Source organism: Saimiri boliviensis, chromosome 12, assembly GCF_048565385.1.
Source record: "Saimiri boliviensis isolate mSaiBol1 chromosome 12, mSaiBol1.pri, whole genome shotgun sequence".
Lineage (NCBI taxonomy): Eukaryota > Metazoa > Chordata > Mammalia > Primates > Cebidae > Saimiri > Saimiri boliviensis.
The window spans coordinates 19,672,785-19,689,094 of NC_133460.1; the positions used below are offsets into that span (position 1 = coordinate 19,672,785).

The 16,310-nt window shown below is 43.1% G+C and overlaps 1 protein-coding gene across 4 annotated transcripts in view; it reads right to left on the reverse strand.

Annotated features, from left to right (window-relative positions):
* Window positions 1-16,310, reverse strand: part of IQCK (IQ motif containing K) — a 149,733-nt gene that overhangs the window by 32,756 nt on the left and 100,667 nt on the right. For all 4 annotated transcript variants that reach the window (XR_012512764.1, XM_003930143.4, XM_010340739.3 and 1 more), the window contains exon 8: window positions 5,991-6,102. Coding sequence is in view for 3 of the 4 variants with exons in the window: in XM_003930143.4 (XP_003930192.1) it covers window positions 5,991-6,102 (112 nt within the window). In the remaining variant the exon portion in view is untranslated. The remainder of the gene's footprint in view (window positions 1-5,990; window positions 6,103-16,310) is intronic.

A 16,310-nucleotide genomic window follows, 5' to 3' on the forward strand; every position in this document is an offset into this window, starting at 1 on the left:
AATTAGCTGGGCATAGTGGCGCGTGCCTGTAATCCCAGCTACTCGGGAGGCTGAGGCAGGAGAATTGCTTGAACCCAGAAGGCGGAGGTTGCAGTGAGCCTAGATCGTGCCATTGCACTCCAGCCTGGGTAACAAGAGCAAAACTACGTCTCAAAAAAAAAAAAAATGTACTGTGATGTCAATGTGTCCTACTATTTCATGTAGGTTACACTCTAGTGAGGAAGACAATTGTCCAGTAAATAAATTTAGGTTGGTGCAAAAGTAATTGCATTTAATGTCACTTTTAATGGCAAAAACCACAGTTACTTTTGCACCAACCTAATAGCGGCTGTACAGTCAAGCATGAGCAGGGCTTGTTGCCCAGAGCTAACAGCACAGGCCTAGTGGACTCCACATTTTAAAGTCCTTAGGTTCTCCATCCTGGCCGAGCAATAGGTGCAGAGGCTGATGCTTATAATCCCAGCACTTTGGGAGGCTGAGAAGGGAGAATCACTGGAGGTCAGGAGTTCAAGACCAGCCTGACCAACATGGTGAAACCCCGTCTCTTTGAAAAATACAAAAATTAGCTGGGCATGCTGGCACACAACTATAATCCCAGCTAGCTGGGAGGCTGAAGCATGAGAATCACTTGAACCCGGGAGGTGGAAGTTGCAGTGAGTCAAGATCACACCGCTGCACTCCAGCCTGGGCAACAGAGTGAGACTCTCTCAAAAAAAAAAATAATGAGATTTCTTCTGTAGTCTGAAGATAGTGATCACAGTCAGGACATTTAATATTATTACATACTACTATATAATATAAAGCCCATATTCAAAGTATGCTTATTGTCTCGATAATGTCTCTCATAGAATTTTCCTCCCACCCATGATCCTATCTAGGGCCACAGCTTGCATTTAGCTGCCACGTACCTTTGGTCTCCTTTAATGTGTCTCTCTTGACATGGACATTTTTGAAGAATCTAAATCAGTTATTTTCTAACGTTCCTTCAGTTTGGGTTTGCCTTGGGTTTCCTCATGATTAGATTCAAGTTAGGCATTTTTGGCAGGCGTAGTGCATAAGTATAAGTGATACTGTGTCCTTCTCAGCACATCCTATCAGGAGGGCACTATGTGTCACTGGGTTCCATTATTGGTGATCCTAATTTTGAACATTTGGTTAAGGTGAGACGCCCATGTTTTTCTAAGGCGGGTAACTATTTTGCCCTTTCTGGTTAATAATCAATTTATGGAGAGATATTTTGAGACTCTAAACATCATGAGTATCATCAATGAAATCAATGATTTTAACATCTACTGATAATTCTTACCTGAATCCACTGTTAATTAATATGGCTACAAAATGGTGACTTGTAAGTTTCATTATGCCTTTTAAATGTATTCTTGGCATTCTAATCTAAGGAATTCTTCTTCTTCATCAAGCCTTTCTTTTTTCTTCTTTATTTTGTATCCATATGGACATCTGGATTTTTATTGTAGTCAGTGAGTTACAATTGATTATTTTGTGTGTGTGTGTATGAGAGAGAGAGAGTTTTGCTCTTGTTGCCCAGGCTGGAGTGCAATGGTGCAAGCTTGGCTCACTGCAACCTCCACCTCCTGGGTTCAAGTGATTCTCATGCCTCAGCCTCCTGAGTAGCTGGGATTACAGGCAACTGCCACCATACGCAGTTAATTTTTTGTATTTTTAGTAGAGACGGGGTTTCCATATTGGCCAAGCTGGTCTTGAACTCCTGGCCTCAGGTGGATACTCACCTCGACCTCCCAAATAATTCATTACTTTCACTCTTAGTTTTGATGCTTACATTGTCCCAGATTTGTCCAGTGACATTGTTCAAGCTGGAGCCTGTCCCATGTCCCCATCATTTTTTAATCCTTCTCTAGTTCTAGGTTCATCTTATACTTTCTTATACTTTCTCATGTTCTCACTTATATGTGGGTGCTAAAAATTACAACAATAGAACTCATGGAGATAGAGGGTCAAATGCTGGCTATCAGAGGCTGGGAAGGGTATTGATGGTGGGGCTGGGGAAGAAAGGGGTATGGTTATGGGTACAAAAAAACAGAATAAGAGTTGACACAGCAGGGTGACTGTAATCAATAATTTAACTCTACATTTAAAAATAGCCGTGTTTGTAACACAAAGAATAAGTGCTTGAGGGGAATGAAAACCCCAATCTCTATGATATGATTATGACTTATTGTATGCCTCTATCAAGATAACCCATATACCCCATAAATATATACACCTACTATGTACCCACAAAAATTAAAAATTAAAAAAAAAATAAAATTCCAGAAAAAAAGATTTAGAACCCAAGATGTGGGCACTAGGCATGCCCATTATGCCTTTGCTTTTCGGTTAATAGCACTGGTATTTTTTAAAAGCTAGCCAGGTGATTCCAATGTACAGCCAACAGTGAGAACTGGTGGTTTATGAAGAAGGGGCTCAGTCGCCATCACCTACCTATAACAGATGACTATGGGAAGGAAAGGGAGATAAGAAATTGTAGGAACCAGGAAGCAGTGGTCCAATACAGCGCTTTCCAAACCATGAATAAAGTCACGTGAGTGGGCCATGAAATCAATCTATCATGTCATTTCCAGCATTTCCAACAACAGACCAGGCGCGGTGGCCTGATACAAAATATCAGAGGGAATTGCATATCATGATAGTTTCTTTTTCTTAAAACTTTTAGTTCTATAAACATGAGAACATCTATATATTTTTATGAACTAGATGTTGATATAAAACTATTTCTTACCTGGTCACAGTCTCCAGAAATTGAGAAGTACTGGCCTAGAGGAGAGGGCTGTGCTATTCTCTCCTCTCTTAGACGAGAGTAGGTACTTCCCCAACCCAAGCCCTAAGGCAAGGGAGAGAAGAGGTAAGAACAACCCGAAAAGATTGGGGGTGTCTTCAAGAAAGGAAGGCTGATGTCTCATTACCTGTTTGGGCATCTGCTTTGAGAAAAGATTTACAGATCATACTCCTGTGCCTGTTTGAGCAGGCTGGTGTGAACTAAAGAGACTCAGCAGGGCAAAGAGTCAGGAGGGCAGTGAAGACGTCCACGTGCCCACCGCTGGCTTTCTGTAGGTCAAGTGGACCCTAGGAGGTAACGTGAACTATCTTTCCAATGCCTCGTCCAAGAGGGTCAGCCATTGGGTAAGGAGACCCCAAGAGCAAAAGGCTTGGAGGGAACTAGCAAAGGTGGGGTCTGGGGTGGTTGTGGAAAAGGCAGAGTCAGAGCCAGATTCCCCTCCACCAGGGGTGAGGGGACAGGTTTTGCAACCTGCTGTCCCCTGATTAAAAATTTCTGAAATATACTGAGTGAGAGAGCCAACAAGGGGAGGCCTGCCCACAGACCATGGACAGCCAAGCAGCTTAGCTAGAGAAGCAGTGAGAGCCAAGAGATCATCACAACAGAACGTAAAAGGATGGATGCCACTTCATAGCTCCCTCCTGCCCACCCAGACCCACTGGAGCAGAGAAACCCAGAAGAGGAAGGGCTGGAAGCATGAGAGACCAGACAGTTCTCTGCGCCACATCCAACCCCACTTGATGCACAACAGAGGGCAGTGGATAAGGACTAACTGGATCTAAGATTGAGGTTTTAAACTAGACTAGACTTGGACATCAAAACATACTGAAAAGGCATGGGACCACCCAATGGGCCATTGCAGGACTGGAAAGAAAGACTGGAGAAAGCAGGGTTCAAGTCAATTTCCGGAGAGAAAACAAACCTCTTGTTTAATCCTACCATCTTGAGATTTCCCAGTAAAACGCTTCCCGATCCTTTTCATGGGGTAGCTAGGGAAGGCCTTTCTGAAGAGGTAATGCCCTCAGCTGAAGCATGAGAATGAGTGGCCACAGAGGAGCTGGGGAAGGATGGTTTATCAGAAAAGGAGGCCGGGCATGGTGGCTCACACCTGTCATTCTAGCACGTTGGGATGCCCAGGTGGGTGGGTCACTTGATGTCAGGAGTTAGAGACCAGCCTGGCCAACATGGTGAAACCCCACCTCTACTAAAAACACAAAAATTAGCCAGATGTGATTGGGGGCATTTGTAATCCAAGCTATTGGGGGCGCCTGAAGCAAGAGAATCACTTGAATCCTGGAGGTGGAGGGGGCAGTGAGCCAAGATTGCACCACTGCTCTCCAGCCTGGGTGACAGAGCAAAACACTGTCTTGGGGAAAAAAAAAAAAAAAAAAAAAAAAAAAGGGAATACAAAGTACAGAGTCCCAAGGTGAAGAAGGCATTGGCGCATTGGAGAATGGAGGGGCTGCAGCCCACTGAGAGAGGCTGAAGACAGGGGAAGATGGGGAGGTTAGAGGGCCCAAGGCCTCATGGCCTGTGGCCTGCCGAGGGACACAGAAACTGATTTCTGTAGTTTCTCATCATCGTAAAGTACTATGTGCTTATCTAAAAGATTCCATCGTGTGCTTCCACCCCTCTAGTCCAAATTCTCAAAGGTAACTACCAATAAGTTTCTTCCAGACTGTTTAGTATCTCCGTGTTTCCATGCATAAATATAAAATTTATTTTATTTTTTATTTTTTTACTTTTTGAGACAGAGTCTGGCTCTGTTGCCCAGGCTGGAGTGCAGCAGCACAATCTCAGCTCACTGCAACCTCTGCCTTCTGGGTTCAAGTGATCCTCCTGCTTCAGCCTCCCAAATAGCTGGGATTACAGGTGCCCACCACCACTCCTGGCTAATTTTTGTATTTTTAGTAGAGACGGGGTTTCACCATGTAGGCCAGGCTGGTCTCGACCTGCTGACTTCAGGTGATCTGCCTGCCTCAGCCTCCCAAAGTCCTAGGATTACACGCCATGCATATATTTTTATATGAATAAAAACTTACAGTTCTGCAATTTAATTTTCTTCACTTGAAAACATATCAACCAGGTGCGGTGGCTCATGCCTGTAAATCCCAGCACTTTGGGAGGCCTACCTGGGCAGATCACTTGAGGTCATGAGTTCAGGTGGAGCCTGGCCAACATGGTGAAACCCTATTTCTACTAAAAATACAAAAATTAGCCAGGCATGGTGGCACATGCCTGTAATCTCAGCTATTCAGGAGACCGAGGCAGGAGAATCACTTGAACCCAGAAGGAGGAGGTTGCACTGAATCAAGATCGTGCTACTGCACTCCAGCCTGGGCGACAGAATGAGACTCTGTCTCAAAAAAAAAAAAAAAAAAAAAAAAAAAAATAGAGAGAGAGAGAGAGATTGGCTCATGAAATTACGGATACTGAGAAGTCCCACGATCTGCCATTTGCAAGCTAGAGACCCAAGAAGTCCAGAGAACAAATAACGTAGCTTCTAGTCCGGGTCTGAAGGCCTGCAAGCCAGGAGCACCAAGGGCCGGAAAAGATCAAGGCCCCAGCTCACATGGCCAGGCAGAGGTAATGCAACATTCCTCTACCTTTTTGTTGTATTCAGGCCCCCAACAGATTGGAAGAAGCCCACTGGGGAGGTCCATCTACTTGATTCAGTCCATCAATTCAAATGCTAATACCGCCGGAAATCTTGACAGACAGACTTAGAAATAATGTTTAATCCGGACATCTCGCGGCCCAGTCAAGTTGACACATAAAATGAGCCATTGCAAAAGGGGAGAAGACAGAAGTTCAGACACACAATCAACAACTTAGAAGAATAACTATCCATCATACTGATAGACACTGTGTTTCCGAAATAATGGGTTATTCTTGATATCTTGTAGCTTCAAAAATAAAAACCTACAGACACAGTGAGACACTGAATTTGCCCCTGTGGGAGAGAAATGCCCTTGTAAATTATATCACATCACCTGTCATTCCAGAGCAGAATCTTAATAGGTAGCCACTTCCCCATGCATAAGTTGAGTTCCATGCAGTCAAGGACCTTTCAAAAGCTCAGAGCCTCCTTCTTGAGACTGAAATAAGAATCAGGCTTTTTTTTTTTTTTTTTTTTTTTTTAAATAAACTAAGGACTGTGAATCCAGCAACTTACCTTTTTGTTCTTGCTTGGCCCAGAAAATTTTGACTCGCTGGTGAATGTACTTGTCCTCACGAAGTTTCTTCTGCCACTTACGTAGTTCTTGAATCTCAGGATCACAGCGAACCTGGAAAATCACAGTAAAACTTTCGTCCCTTTTTGACATACTTCTGTACACTAGCTTATTAACCCTGCATGGAAAATCCTTTACAAACCAATTGGATGTACTTTTGATTCTCAGTGAATCATTGTTCTAAATGAATTATTGACAATCCTAGAGCTCACGTCGTATTTGAGCATAAATGAGGTTGTGGGAAGATTTGCTATAGTAACAGTAGGTTAAGAATGAGTAGGTCTGGGCTGGGCGTGGTGGCTCACGCCTGTAATCCCAACACTTTGGGAGACCAAGATGGGTGGATCACGAGGTCAAGAGATCGAGACCATCCTGGTCAACATGGTGAAACCCTGTCTCTACTAAAAATACAAAAAAATTAGCTGGGCATGGTGGCACGTGCCTGTAATCCCAGCTACTCAGGAGGCTAAGGCAGGAGAATTGCCTGAACTCAGGAGGCGGAGGTTGCAGTGAGCCGAGATCTTGCCATTGCACTCCAGCCTGGGTAACAAGAGTGAAACTCTGTCTCAAAAAAAAAAAAAAAAAAAAAAAAAGAATGAATAGGTCTGTGCTGTCCAATAGAAAAATAATGCAGCAGCCAGGCACAGTGACTCATGCCTGTAATCCCAGCACTTTGGGAGGCCGAGGCGGGCGGATCACAAGGTCAGGAGTTCGAGACCAGGCTAGCCAATATAGTGAGACCCCATCTTTACCAAAAATGCAAAAATTAGCTGGATGCAGTGGTGTGTGCCTGTAGTCTTAGCTACTCAGGAGGCTAAGGCAAGAGAATCACTTGAACCGGGAAGGCAGAGGTTGCAGTGAGCTGAGATGGCACCACTGCACTCCAGCCTGGGCAACACAGCAAGACTCCATCTCAAAAAAAAAAAAAAAAAAAAAGAAAGATAATGCAGCCACCGCATTTGTAACTTCAAACTTCCTGGCATCTCATTTTAAAAAATAAAAACAAGCAGATACGATTTTTTAAAGAATATATTTCACTTGGTCAAGCACAGTGGTTTATGCCTATAATCCCAGCACTTTGGGAGGCCTAAGGCAGGAGAATTGCCTGAGGCAGGCAGATCACCTGAGGTCAGGAGTTTGAGACCAGCCTCATCAACATGGTGAAACCCCCTCTCTAATAAAAATACAAAAATTAGCTGGGTGCGGTGGTGCATGCCTGTAATACCAGCTACTCGGGAGACTGAGGCGGTAGAATCCCTTGAACCCTAGAGGCGAAGGTTGTAGTGAGCTGAGATGGAGCCGTTGCACTCCAGCTTGGCCAACAAGAGCAAACAAAAGCCCATCTCAAACAAACAAGAATATACCTCACTTAACCTAAAACATTCAAAATCTTATTACTTCAACACGTAATTAATATAAAACAATATTTATGCCGGACATGGTGACTCATGCCTGTAAATCCTAGTAGTACTATGGGAGGCCAAGGCAGGAGGATTGCTCAAGCCCAGCCTGGCAACAAAGTGAGACTTCATCTCTCTAAAAAATAAACAAAATTAGCTGGGTGCAGTGATGCATGCCTGTAGTCCCAGCTAATCAGGAGGCTGAGATGGGAGGATTGCTTGAGCCTGGGAGGTTGAGGCTGCAGTGAGCCAAGATTGTACCACTGCCCTCTAGCCGGGGTGACAGAGTGAGACCCTGTCTCAAAAAATATATATATTTATGAATTATCTTTCTGTTTTACATGCTAAGTCTTCAACACAGTGTGTTTTGCACTTACAATGTATTTCATTCCAAGTGCTCAATAGACACACATAGCTGATGGCTACTGTACAGATGAGCACGGCTCTGGGTTCACCACAGTTAATGCACCACAGTTCCATTTAACACTGACTGCTTACTTCATACCAACTTTTGTGCTAGATGTTGAGATTAAGGAGACGAATAATAGTAATTGTAACATTGATTATTTTTATTTTTATTATAGCTCGTATTTATTGGGCACTTATCTCCCAGGCATGATTTGAAGTATCTTAAAATTTTTATTTCATTTTTTATTTTCTTTATTTCATAGAGATAGAGTCTTGCTATGTTGCCCAGGCTGGTCTCAAACTCTTGGGCTCAAGCCTTGGTGTCTAAAAGTGCTGGGATTACAGGTGAGAGCCACTGTGCCTGGCCAAATATTTTACAGTTTTTTGTTGTTGTTGTTTTGTTTTTTTAGATGGCGTTTCACTCTTGTCGCCTAGGCCAGGGTACAGTGGTGCAATCTCAGCTCTCTGCAACTTCCGCCTCCCAGGTTCAAGCAATTCTGCTGCCTCAGCCTCACAAGTAGCTGAGATTAAAGGCGCACACCACCACACCTGGCTAATTTTTGTATTTTTAGTAGAGATGGGGTTTTGCCATGTTGGCCAGGCTGGTCTCGAACTCCTGATCTCAGGTGGTCCACCCGCCCTGGCTTCCCAAAGTGCTGGGATTACAGGTGTGAGCCACTGCGTCCGACCAGCTCCATTCATTTAAAATGAGGCAGTAGCTGTGTTTTCTGAAGGAACAATTGCCTGTACTGGGATGAGTGTGCAGAACTGGGGCAGTCATACTTCACATGCCCAGATCAGTGCTTCCATCTCTAGGCTGTGGTCCCCTCCTGTCTCTCCAGACCCCAGGTGCCCAGAAGGATGGTCTCCTTGCTCCTCTTCTCTTCTGAAAGCCTGCAGACCCAACATTTAAGAGAAGAAGGTAAAGGGAGCGCAGAGTGAGGACAGACCAGAGAGCCGGGCTTGTCTAAAAGGGTCAGCTACTCCCCAACTCTGCTGACCATGGAGATGCCACCAAGCCAGAGCTCAATCTCTTGCTTTTTCAGATCACCACTGGATCTTGTGACTTGGTCCCTGGGCTTCCTATCGTGGTCACTGCCATCCTTTGAAGCCCAAGCCTGGGCTCCCAAGTTTCAACTTGCTTGAGTCACCCACACATCTACCATCTCAGGACACAAACACAGTCCCCCAACGGGTGAGATTGAGCCAGATTTCACCATCAGCTACCTCCCAGCCCCAGAACTACCTTTCCCTCTCATCCCTATTGATAGCGGGGCCACCTCTTCCAATTCTCTTAATAATTTTACATTGAAGAGCCTTGTCGTCCTTTCCTTCCACTGAACTCATATCAGATTCACAAGTAACCCTAGTGATTTTTTAAAATTTGGTCAAATACACGTAACATAAACTGTACCATTTTAATCCTTTTCAAGTATACTCTTCAGTAGCATTAAGTACACCTGCAAGCTTGTGCGACTATCACTATTCTCTCATTGCTACATTTTCATCAGGCCAAAAGGAAATCCCACACTCTTTAAGCAATCAATTCCCGTTCTCCCCTCTCCCTGCCCCAGCCAACCACAGACCTGCTGCAGTCTCCATAGCCTCTCTGCGTCTTTAGCTCCACAGTCTCTCTGCATTTGCCTATTCCGGATATTTCACCCAAATGGAATCATACAATCATGTGTCCTTTTGTGTCTGGATTCTTCCAGTCAGCATATCACGTTTTAAGGTTCATCCACATTGCAGCATGCATCAGTACTTCATTCCTGAATAGTATCTATTTGTATAGGTATACCACATTTAATTTTATCCATTCATCACTTAATGAAACATTTGTTTTTCTTTTTCTTTTTTTTCTTTTTTTTTTTTTTTTTTTTTTGAGACAGGGTCTCATTTTGTCACCCAGATTCCAATGCAGTGGTGCATGATCTTGGCTTACTGCAACCTCCACCTCCCAGGGTCAAGCAATCCTCCCACCTCAGCTGGGACTATAGGTGTCCCACCATGCCCAGCTAATTTTTTAACTTTTTGTTTTTATAGAGATAAGGCCTTACCATATCACCTAAGCTGGTCTCAAACTTCTGGGCTCAAGCAATCCTCCTGCCTCAGCCTCCCAAAGTACCGGGATTACAGGTGTGAGCCATTGAGCCTGGCACCTAATGGAACATTTGAGTTGTTTCTACCTTTTGGCTATTGGGAACAGGGCTGCTATGAACATTTGTGTATGAGTTTTTGTTTATTTTTTATTTATTTATTGTTTATTGTTTATTTTTATTTATTTATTTTTGAGACCTGGATGTCTTGCTCTGTCACCCAGGCTGGAGTGCAGTGGCACGATCTCGGCTCACTGCAACCTCCGCTTTCAAGTGATTCTCACACCTCAGCCTCCTGAGTAGCTGAGATTACAAGCACATGCCACTATGCCAGGCTAGTTTTTCCATTTTTAGTAGAGACGGGGTTTTACCATGTTGGCCAGGCTGGTCTTGAACTTCTGACCTCAGGTGACCCACCCACCTTAATCTCCCAAAGTGCTGGGGTTACAGGTGAGTTTTTGCTTAAACACCCATTTTCAATTCGAAAGGGGGCTTGTAGACCTAGAAGTAGAATTTCTGGGCCACATGGATAATTTTACATTCAATTTATTGAGAAAACAAACTGTTTTTCACAGTGGCTGAATCATCTTATAATCTCACCAGCAATGAGTGAGGGTTCTAATTGAACCACATTCTTCTAACACTTGTTTTATTCAATTTTTAAATTTTTAAATTTAAATGTCATTTTTTTTTTTTTTTTGAAATAGGGTCTTGCTTTTTTGCCCAGGCTGGTCTCAAACTCCCCGGCTCAAGTGATCCTCCCACCTCATCCTTCTGAGTAGCTGGGACTACGGGTATGTACCACTGTGCCTGGCTCTGCTTTTTACTATAGCCATCCCAGTAGATAGAAAGTGGCAGCTCACTGTGGTTTAATTTGCACTTCTCTAATGTGTAATAACATCAAGCATCTTTTCACGTGCTTGTCGGCCATTTGTATATCTTCTGGAGAAATGTCTATTCAAGGCCTTCGCCCTTTTATTTGTTTACTTTTTTCTCCCTCCACTTCCCTTTGCCCTTTTAAAAAGTGGGTTGCTTGTCATTTTGTTGTTGAGTTGTAAGAGTTTATTATATGTTCTGGACACTCTACCCTTCTCAAATATATTATTTACAGGTAATTTTCTCCCATTCTGTAAGTTGTCTTTTCACTCTCTTGATAGTGTCCTTTGATGCAAAAGGTGATACATTTTGATAAAGTCAAATTTATCTTTTTTTTTTTTTTTAATTGAGACAGAGTTTCCCTCTGGTGCCCAGGCTGGAGTACAATGGTGCAATTTTGGCTCACTACAACCCCTGCCTCGCGGGTTCAAGCAATTCCTGTGCCTCAGCCTCCTGAGTAGCTGGGATTACAGGCGTGCCACCACAGCTAATTTTCTTGTTTTTAGTAGAGATGGAGTTTTGTCATGTTGGTCAGGCTGGTCTAGATCTCCTGACCTCAAGTGATCTACCCACCTCAACCTCCCAAAGTGCTGGGATCACCACAGACATGAGCCACTGCATCTGGTCTGAATTTATCTATTTTTTCTTTTGTTATTTGTGCCTTTGGTGTCATAGCTAAGAAACTACTGCCAAACCTAAGATCATAAACACTTATCTCTGTGTTTTCTTCTAAGAGTTGGATCATATAGCTCTTTGATCCATTTTGAGTTAATTTTTTTTTTTTTTTTTTTTTTTTTTTTTTGAGAAGGAGTTTCACTCTTGTTACCCAGGCTGGAGTGCAGTGGCGCGATCTCGGCTCACCACAACCTCCGCCTCCTGGGTTCAGGCAATTCTCCTGCCTCAGCCTCCTAAGTAGCTGGGATTACAGGCACGTGCCACCACACCCAGCTAATTTTTTGTATTTTTAGTAGAGACGGGGTTTCACCATGTTGACCAGGATGGTCTCGATCTCTTGACCTCGTGATCCACCCGCCTCGGCCTCCCAAAGTGCTGGGATTACAGGTGTGAGCCACCGAAGTTAATTTTTATATATATGGTGTGGGGTAAGGATCCAATTTCATCTTTGGCATGTGGATATCAAGTTGTCCCAGAGCCATTTGTTGAAGAGACTATTCTTTCTCCCACTGAATGGTCTTGGCACCCTTCTCAAAAATCAATTGACCACAGAGGTATGCATTTATTTCTAGCCTCTTAATTCTCTTCCCACAATGTATGTTTTTTTCAAGTTAAAATGTATGGACTTTCAAAATAAGGTATCTAATTTCTTACAGTCTTATGTTTATAAGTATCAGGCATCTTAAACATTTCTGTTTCGGGTAGGATGGGTTATCATATCCTACGAGCTATGGTCTCAGCAAACCCAAACCCTCCTAGAGGTGAACTGTCGGGGAGGGGGCAAATAAGGGATTATCCACAACTTTCCCACAAGCTCATGTTTATTGGGATCTAAGCACACAAGAATCCCCATATTTCTGGACTGTGACAACCGATAGCCTTAATGAAAATAAACCCAACAGATCTTCTGAATCATTAAAGGAAGGTGTAGTTATAATCAGCAACTTGACTATGTTTTATCATAGTCAAATTCTTTCTTTACTGTTGGCTTGCTCTTCGTGTCTGAAGGATGTACAAGGCAGGTTCGTCATTGAGGGGCCGTCACTTCTTACTCCATGTTTTTCTGGATTGGATTGTTTGGGATGTTTACAATAAGCATGGATTGTTTTACGAATACAAGAAGTGTTTAAATTTTTAAGTTAATAGGCTTCTGAGAGGCAAATAAAAGTCCTTTGACTTATAAATAATTGATGGATTTTCCTACAATTGTTTGACTCTTCATTATCTAAATACTCAACAAAAAAGTAGAAACACCCATTTCTCCATCATTCTGGAAGCCTGCAGTTATTTGTAGGGTTCTGCTCACCAGTTTAGCATGATTTTGCTCTGTCCGGCCAGAGACCCTTTCATCTTTTCCTTAATTTCTTTCATTTTGAAGTGAGGACTACTATTTACCAAGAGAGAATACAGCAGCCTTGTTAGTTCATCATCGGGGAAGGCTGGATCTCTAGAGAAGGCTTTTGTGAGCCCTGGGGAAAGCACGCACCCATTGAACTAGGCTAATCCCAGTCATTATCATCATAAGTAGGGAATCAATTTCAATGGCAGTGGTTGTGCCAATCAGCAAATACCATGGAGTGCAGTGTAATGTTTAACACATAAACAATTTCATTGCTAAACAAACCCTCCCTTACTAAGAGCTTTCTACTTTTATTTTAAAAAATTACTGTGTGGAGTCCATTTCCTCCTCTAAGATGGGAACATAAATAGAATATACATTATTTATGTCAGTTTTTTTTTAATGCCCATGACACCATCAGATTCTCCTAATTATAGATTACTCAACTTTCTGTTTATAAGGAAGCTTTGAGATTTCTTCTTAGATCTTTGGCAAAACAAAACAAAAGCTAGTTTTTCATTCTGGTGATTATTATTAGTGTTCCTTATTGTCTTGGGGAGCTAATATTTGTTTTTGGTTTTTGAGACAGGGTCTCTCTCTGCTGCCCAGGCGGGAAGCCAATCCAGGGTACCATTTTGGTTTTAAAAGCCAACTCTGAATCCAACAGCTCAAGGCTGAATCTCAGTTCCACAAATTACAAGCTAAGGAGCCTTAGGCAGGTTCCTTAAATGCCACAAGCCTCAATTTTCTCATCTGTAAAATGGGGATAATAAAAATATTTTCTTCATTGGGTTGGTGTGAAAATAAGCTGAGATAATACAAGCAAAGGCTAAACCAGTGTCTGACACATAGCAAGCTCTCACTCTGTTAGCAGTTTCTTAAATCAATTGCTAAAGTAGTGAGAATAATTGGATTCAGCTCTGAGGTTGAATCTTACAATTCCTATTAATGCGTGGAGCCAAGTGGCTGAGGAGCCAGTGATTCAGAAAACTGAAAGCAAGCCTCTTCCCAAGGATTTACAAAGTGTTGAATATATAAATGATTTCATAATTTTAGGCATTAGCCAGCCAGCAGAAAGAAGTGTTGGCCAGGCACGGTGGCTCATGCCTGTAATCTCAGAACTTTGGGAGGCTGAGGCAGGTGGATCACCTGAGGTTAGGAGTTTGAGACCAGCCTGGCCAACATGGCAAAACCCCATCTCTACTAAAAATGCAAAAATTAGCCAGGTGTGGTCGCACATGCCTGTAATCCCAGCTACCTGGGAGGCCGAGGTGGGAGAATCACTTGAACCCGGGAGATGGAGTTTGCGGTGAGCCAAGATTGTGCCACTGTATTGCAGCCTGGGTGACAGAGTGAGACTCTGTCTCAAAAAAACAAAAAGAAGTGTTGTGGTGAGGTGGTGTTTGCAGGCAGAGAAGAGGAAGGAGGGAGACTGTTGCCTGGGACTCTGAAATTACCCATTGTGGATCTAGACTTCTAAATTCCTCAGTTGTTTACCCTGATTCTTGGCAAAACAGACAAAAACCTAGCAACAGCTTGGATGACTGAGGATGATTCCCAGGGGTTTTTCCCATTGCTCTGGAGAAAGGCAGTTCATATATTACAGTTGCTGGAAAGAAGTTGGAGATATAACATGATGGTCAGGCCTCTTCAGTCATGCACGCAAGAGTGAACCACCGACTTGGTGCGAGATGCCTCATAGAAGGTTCTTACTATGTCTTGCTGATGACGTAACTTGCTAATGATTATAGTGAAGGATTTTATACTCAAGAAAAGCAGTTTTCAACATAAAGGAAATACGTTTGCAAAATCATTTTCAATGACCTTATATTAATAAAAATTCAGAGTTCATAACTCATAAATTCAACTTTTTTTTCTTTTTTTGAGACCAAGTCTCACTCTTGTTGCTCAGGCTGGAGTGCAGTGGTGCGATCTTGGCTCACTGCAACATCCACCTCCAAGTTCAAGCAATTCCCCTGCCTCAGCCTCCCGAGTAGCTGGGACTACAGGTGCCCACCCACCACCAGGCCCGGCTAATTTTTTGTATTTTAGTAGAGATGGGGTTTCACCATGTTGGCCAGGATGGTCTTGATCTCCTGACCTCATGATCCACCCACCTCAGCCTCCCAAAGTGCTGGGATTACAGGTGTGAACCACCGCACACGGCCTCAACTTTCTCTTTATAAGGAAGCTTTGTGGTTTCTTCTTAGATGTTTGGCAAAACAAAACAAAACAAAAGCTAGTTGTTCATTCTAGTGATTGTTAGTGTTCCTTATTGTGTTGAGGATCTAATGTTTGTTTTTGGTTTTTGAGACAGGGTCTCGCTCTGTTGCCCAGGTTGGAATGCAGTGGCGCAATCGCGGCTCACTGCAGCCTGGAACTCTTGGGCTCAAGGGATCCTCCCACATCCTCAGTAGCTGGGCCTACAGGCACAAACCGCCATGCCTAGTTTTGTCACTGTTGTGGTTTTTAATTGTAGAGATGAGGTCTCACTATGCTGCCTATGCTGGTCTCGAACTCCTGGGCTCAAGCAGTCATCTCACCTTCACCTCCCAAAATGCTGGGATTATCAGCATAAGCCACTTTGCTTGGCTTGTAAGGATATAATTTGTAAAAGCTGTAGCTATCACGTTTTCTGGTATTGTGGAAGTGTTACAGATTCTCTACTGTGGTATGACAGTAGTCCTCTTAAGTTACTTGGGGCTTTCAGGGAGGTTTAGAGGTGCGTTCTAGAGCAGCATTTTTCAGTCTGTTGTGTCGTATTAGTGATTGGTAGATTCAATTGGGTGGCTTGTGAATGACGTTAAAATATATAATCAAATGGAAAATATAGAAAATGATAGTTACTCCTTTCTCATTAAGGACCTTCTTTAGGCCAGGCGTAGTGGCTCATGCCTAGGATCCCAGCACTTTGGGAGGCCAAGGTAGCTGGATCACTTGAGCCCAGGAGTTCGAAACCAGCCTGGGCATTTTAGAGAGACTTCGGCTCTACAAAAAACTAAATTTTAGCCAAGTGAGGTATTGCATGCCTGTAGTTCCAGCTACTCGGGAGGCTGAGGGGGGAAGATTCCCTGAGCCCAGAAGGTTGAAGGTGCAGTCTGCGTGATCACACCACAGCACTCGGGCCTGGGCAGCAGAGTAAGACCCTGTCTCAAAAAAAAAAAAAAAAAGGTAGGGGGGACGCTCTTTATTCCTGATATTTTCTGCTTTAAAGTCTATTTATCTGATCTTAATATTGCTATATCACTTTTCTTTTGGTTATCAATCAAATTGGTGTGTTGATTGTTGTTAATCTTTCCCCATCGCATTATTTTCAACCATCTGTGTCATTTTGTGTGCCTATACATCCAGTATAGAGACAGAATTCTTTTTCAATTCAATCTGAAAAATCAGAGAAGACTGTTTTGTTTATACTTACTGAGATTAGTGATATGTTTGCATTTCTGTCTCTCTCTTTGGTTTGCCCTG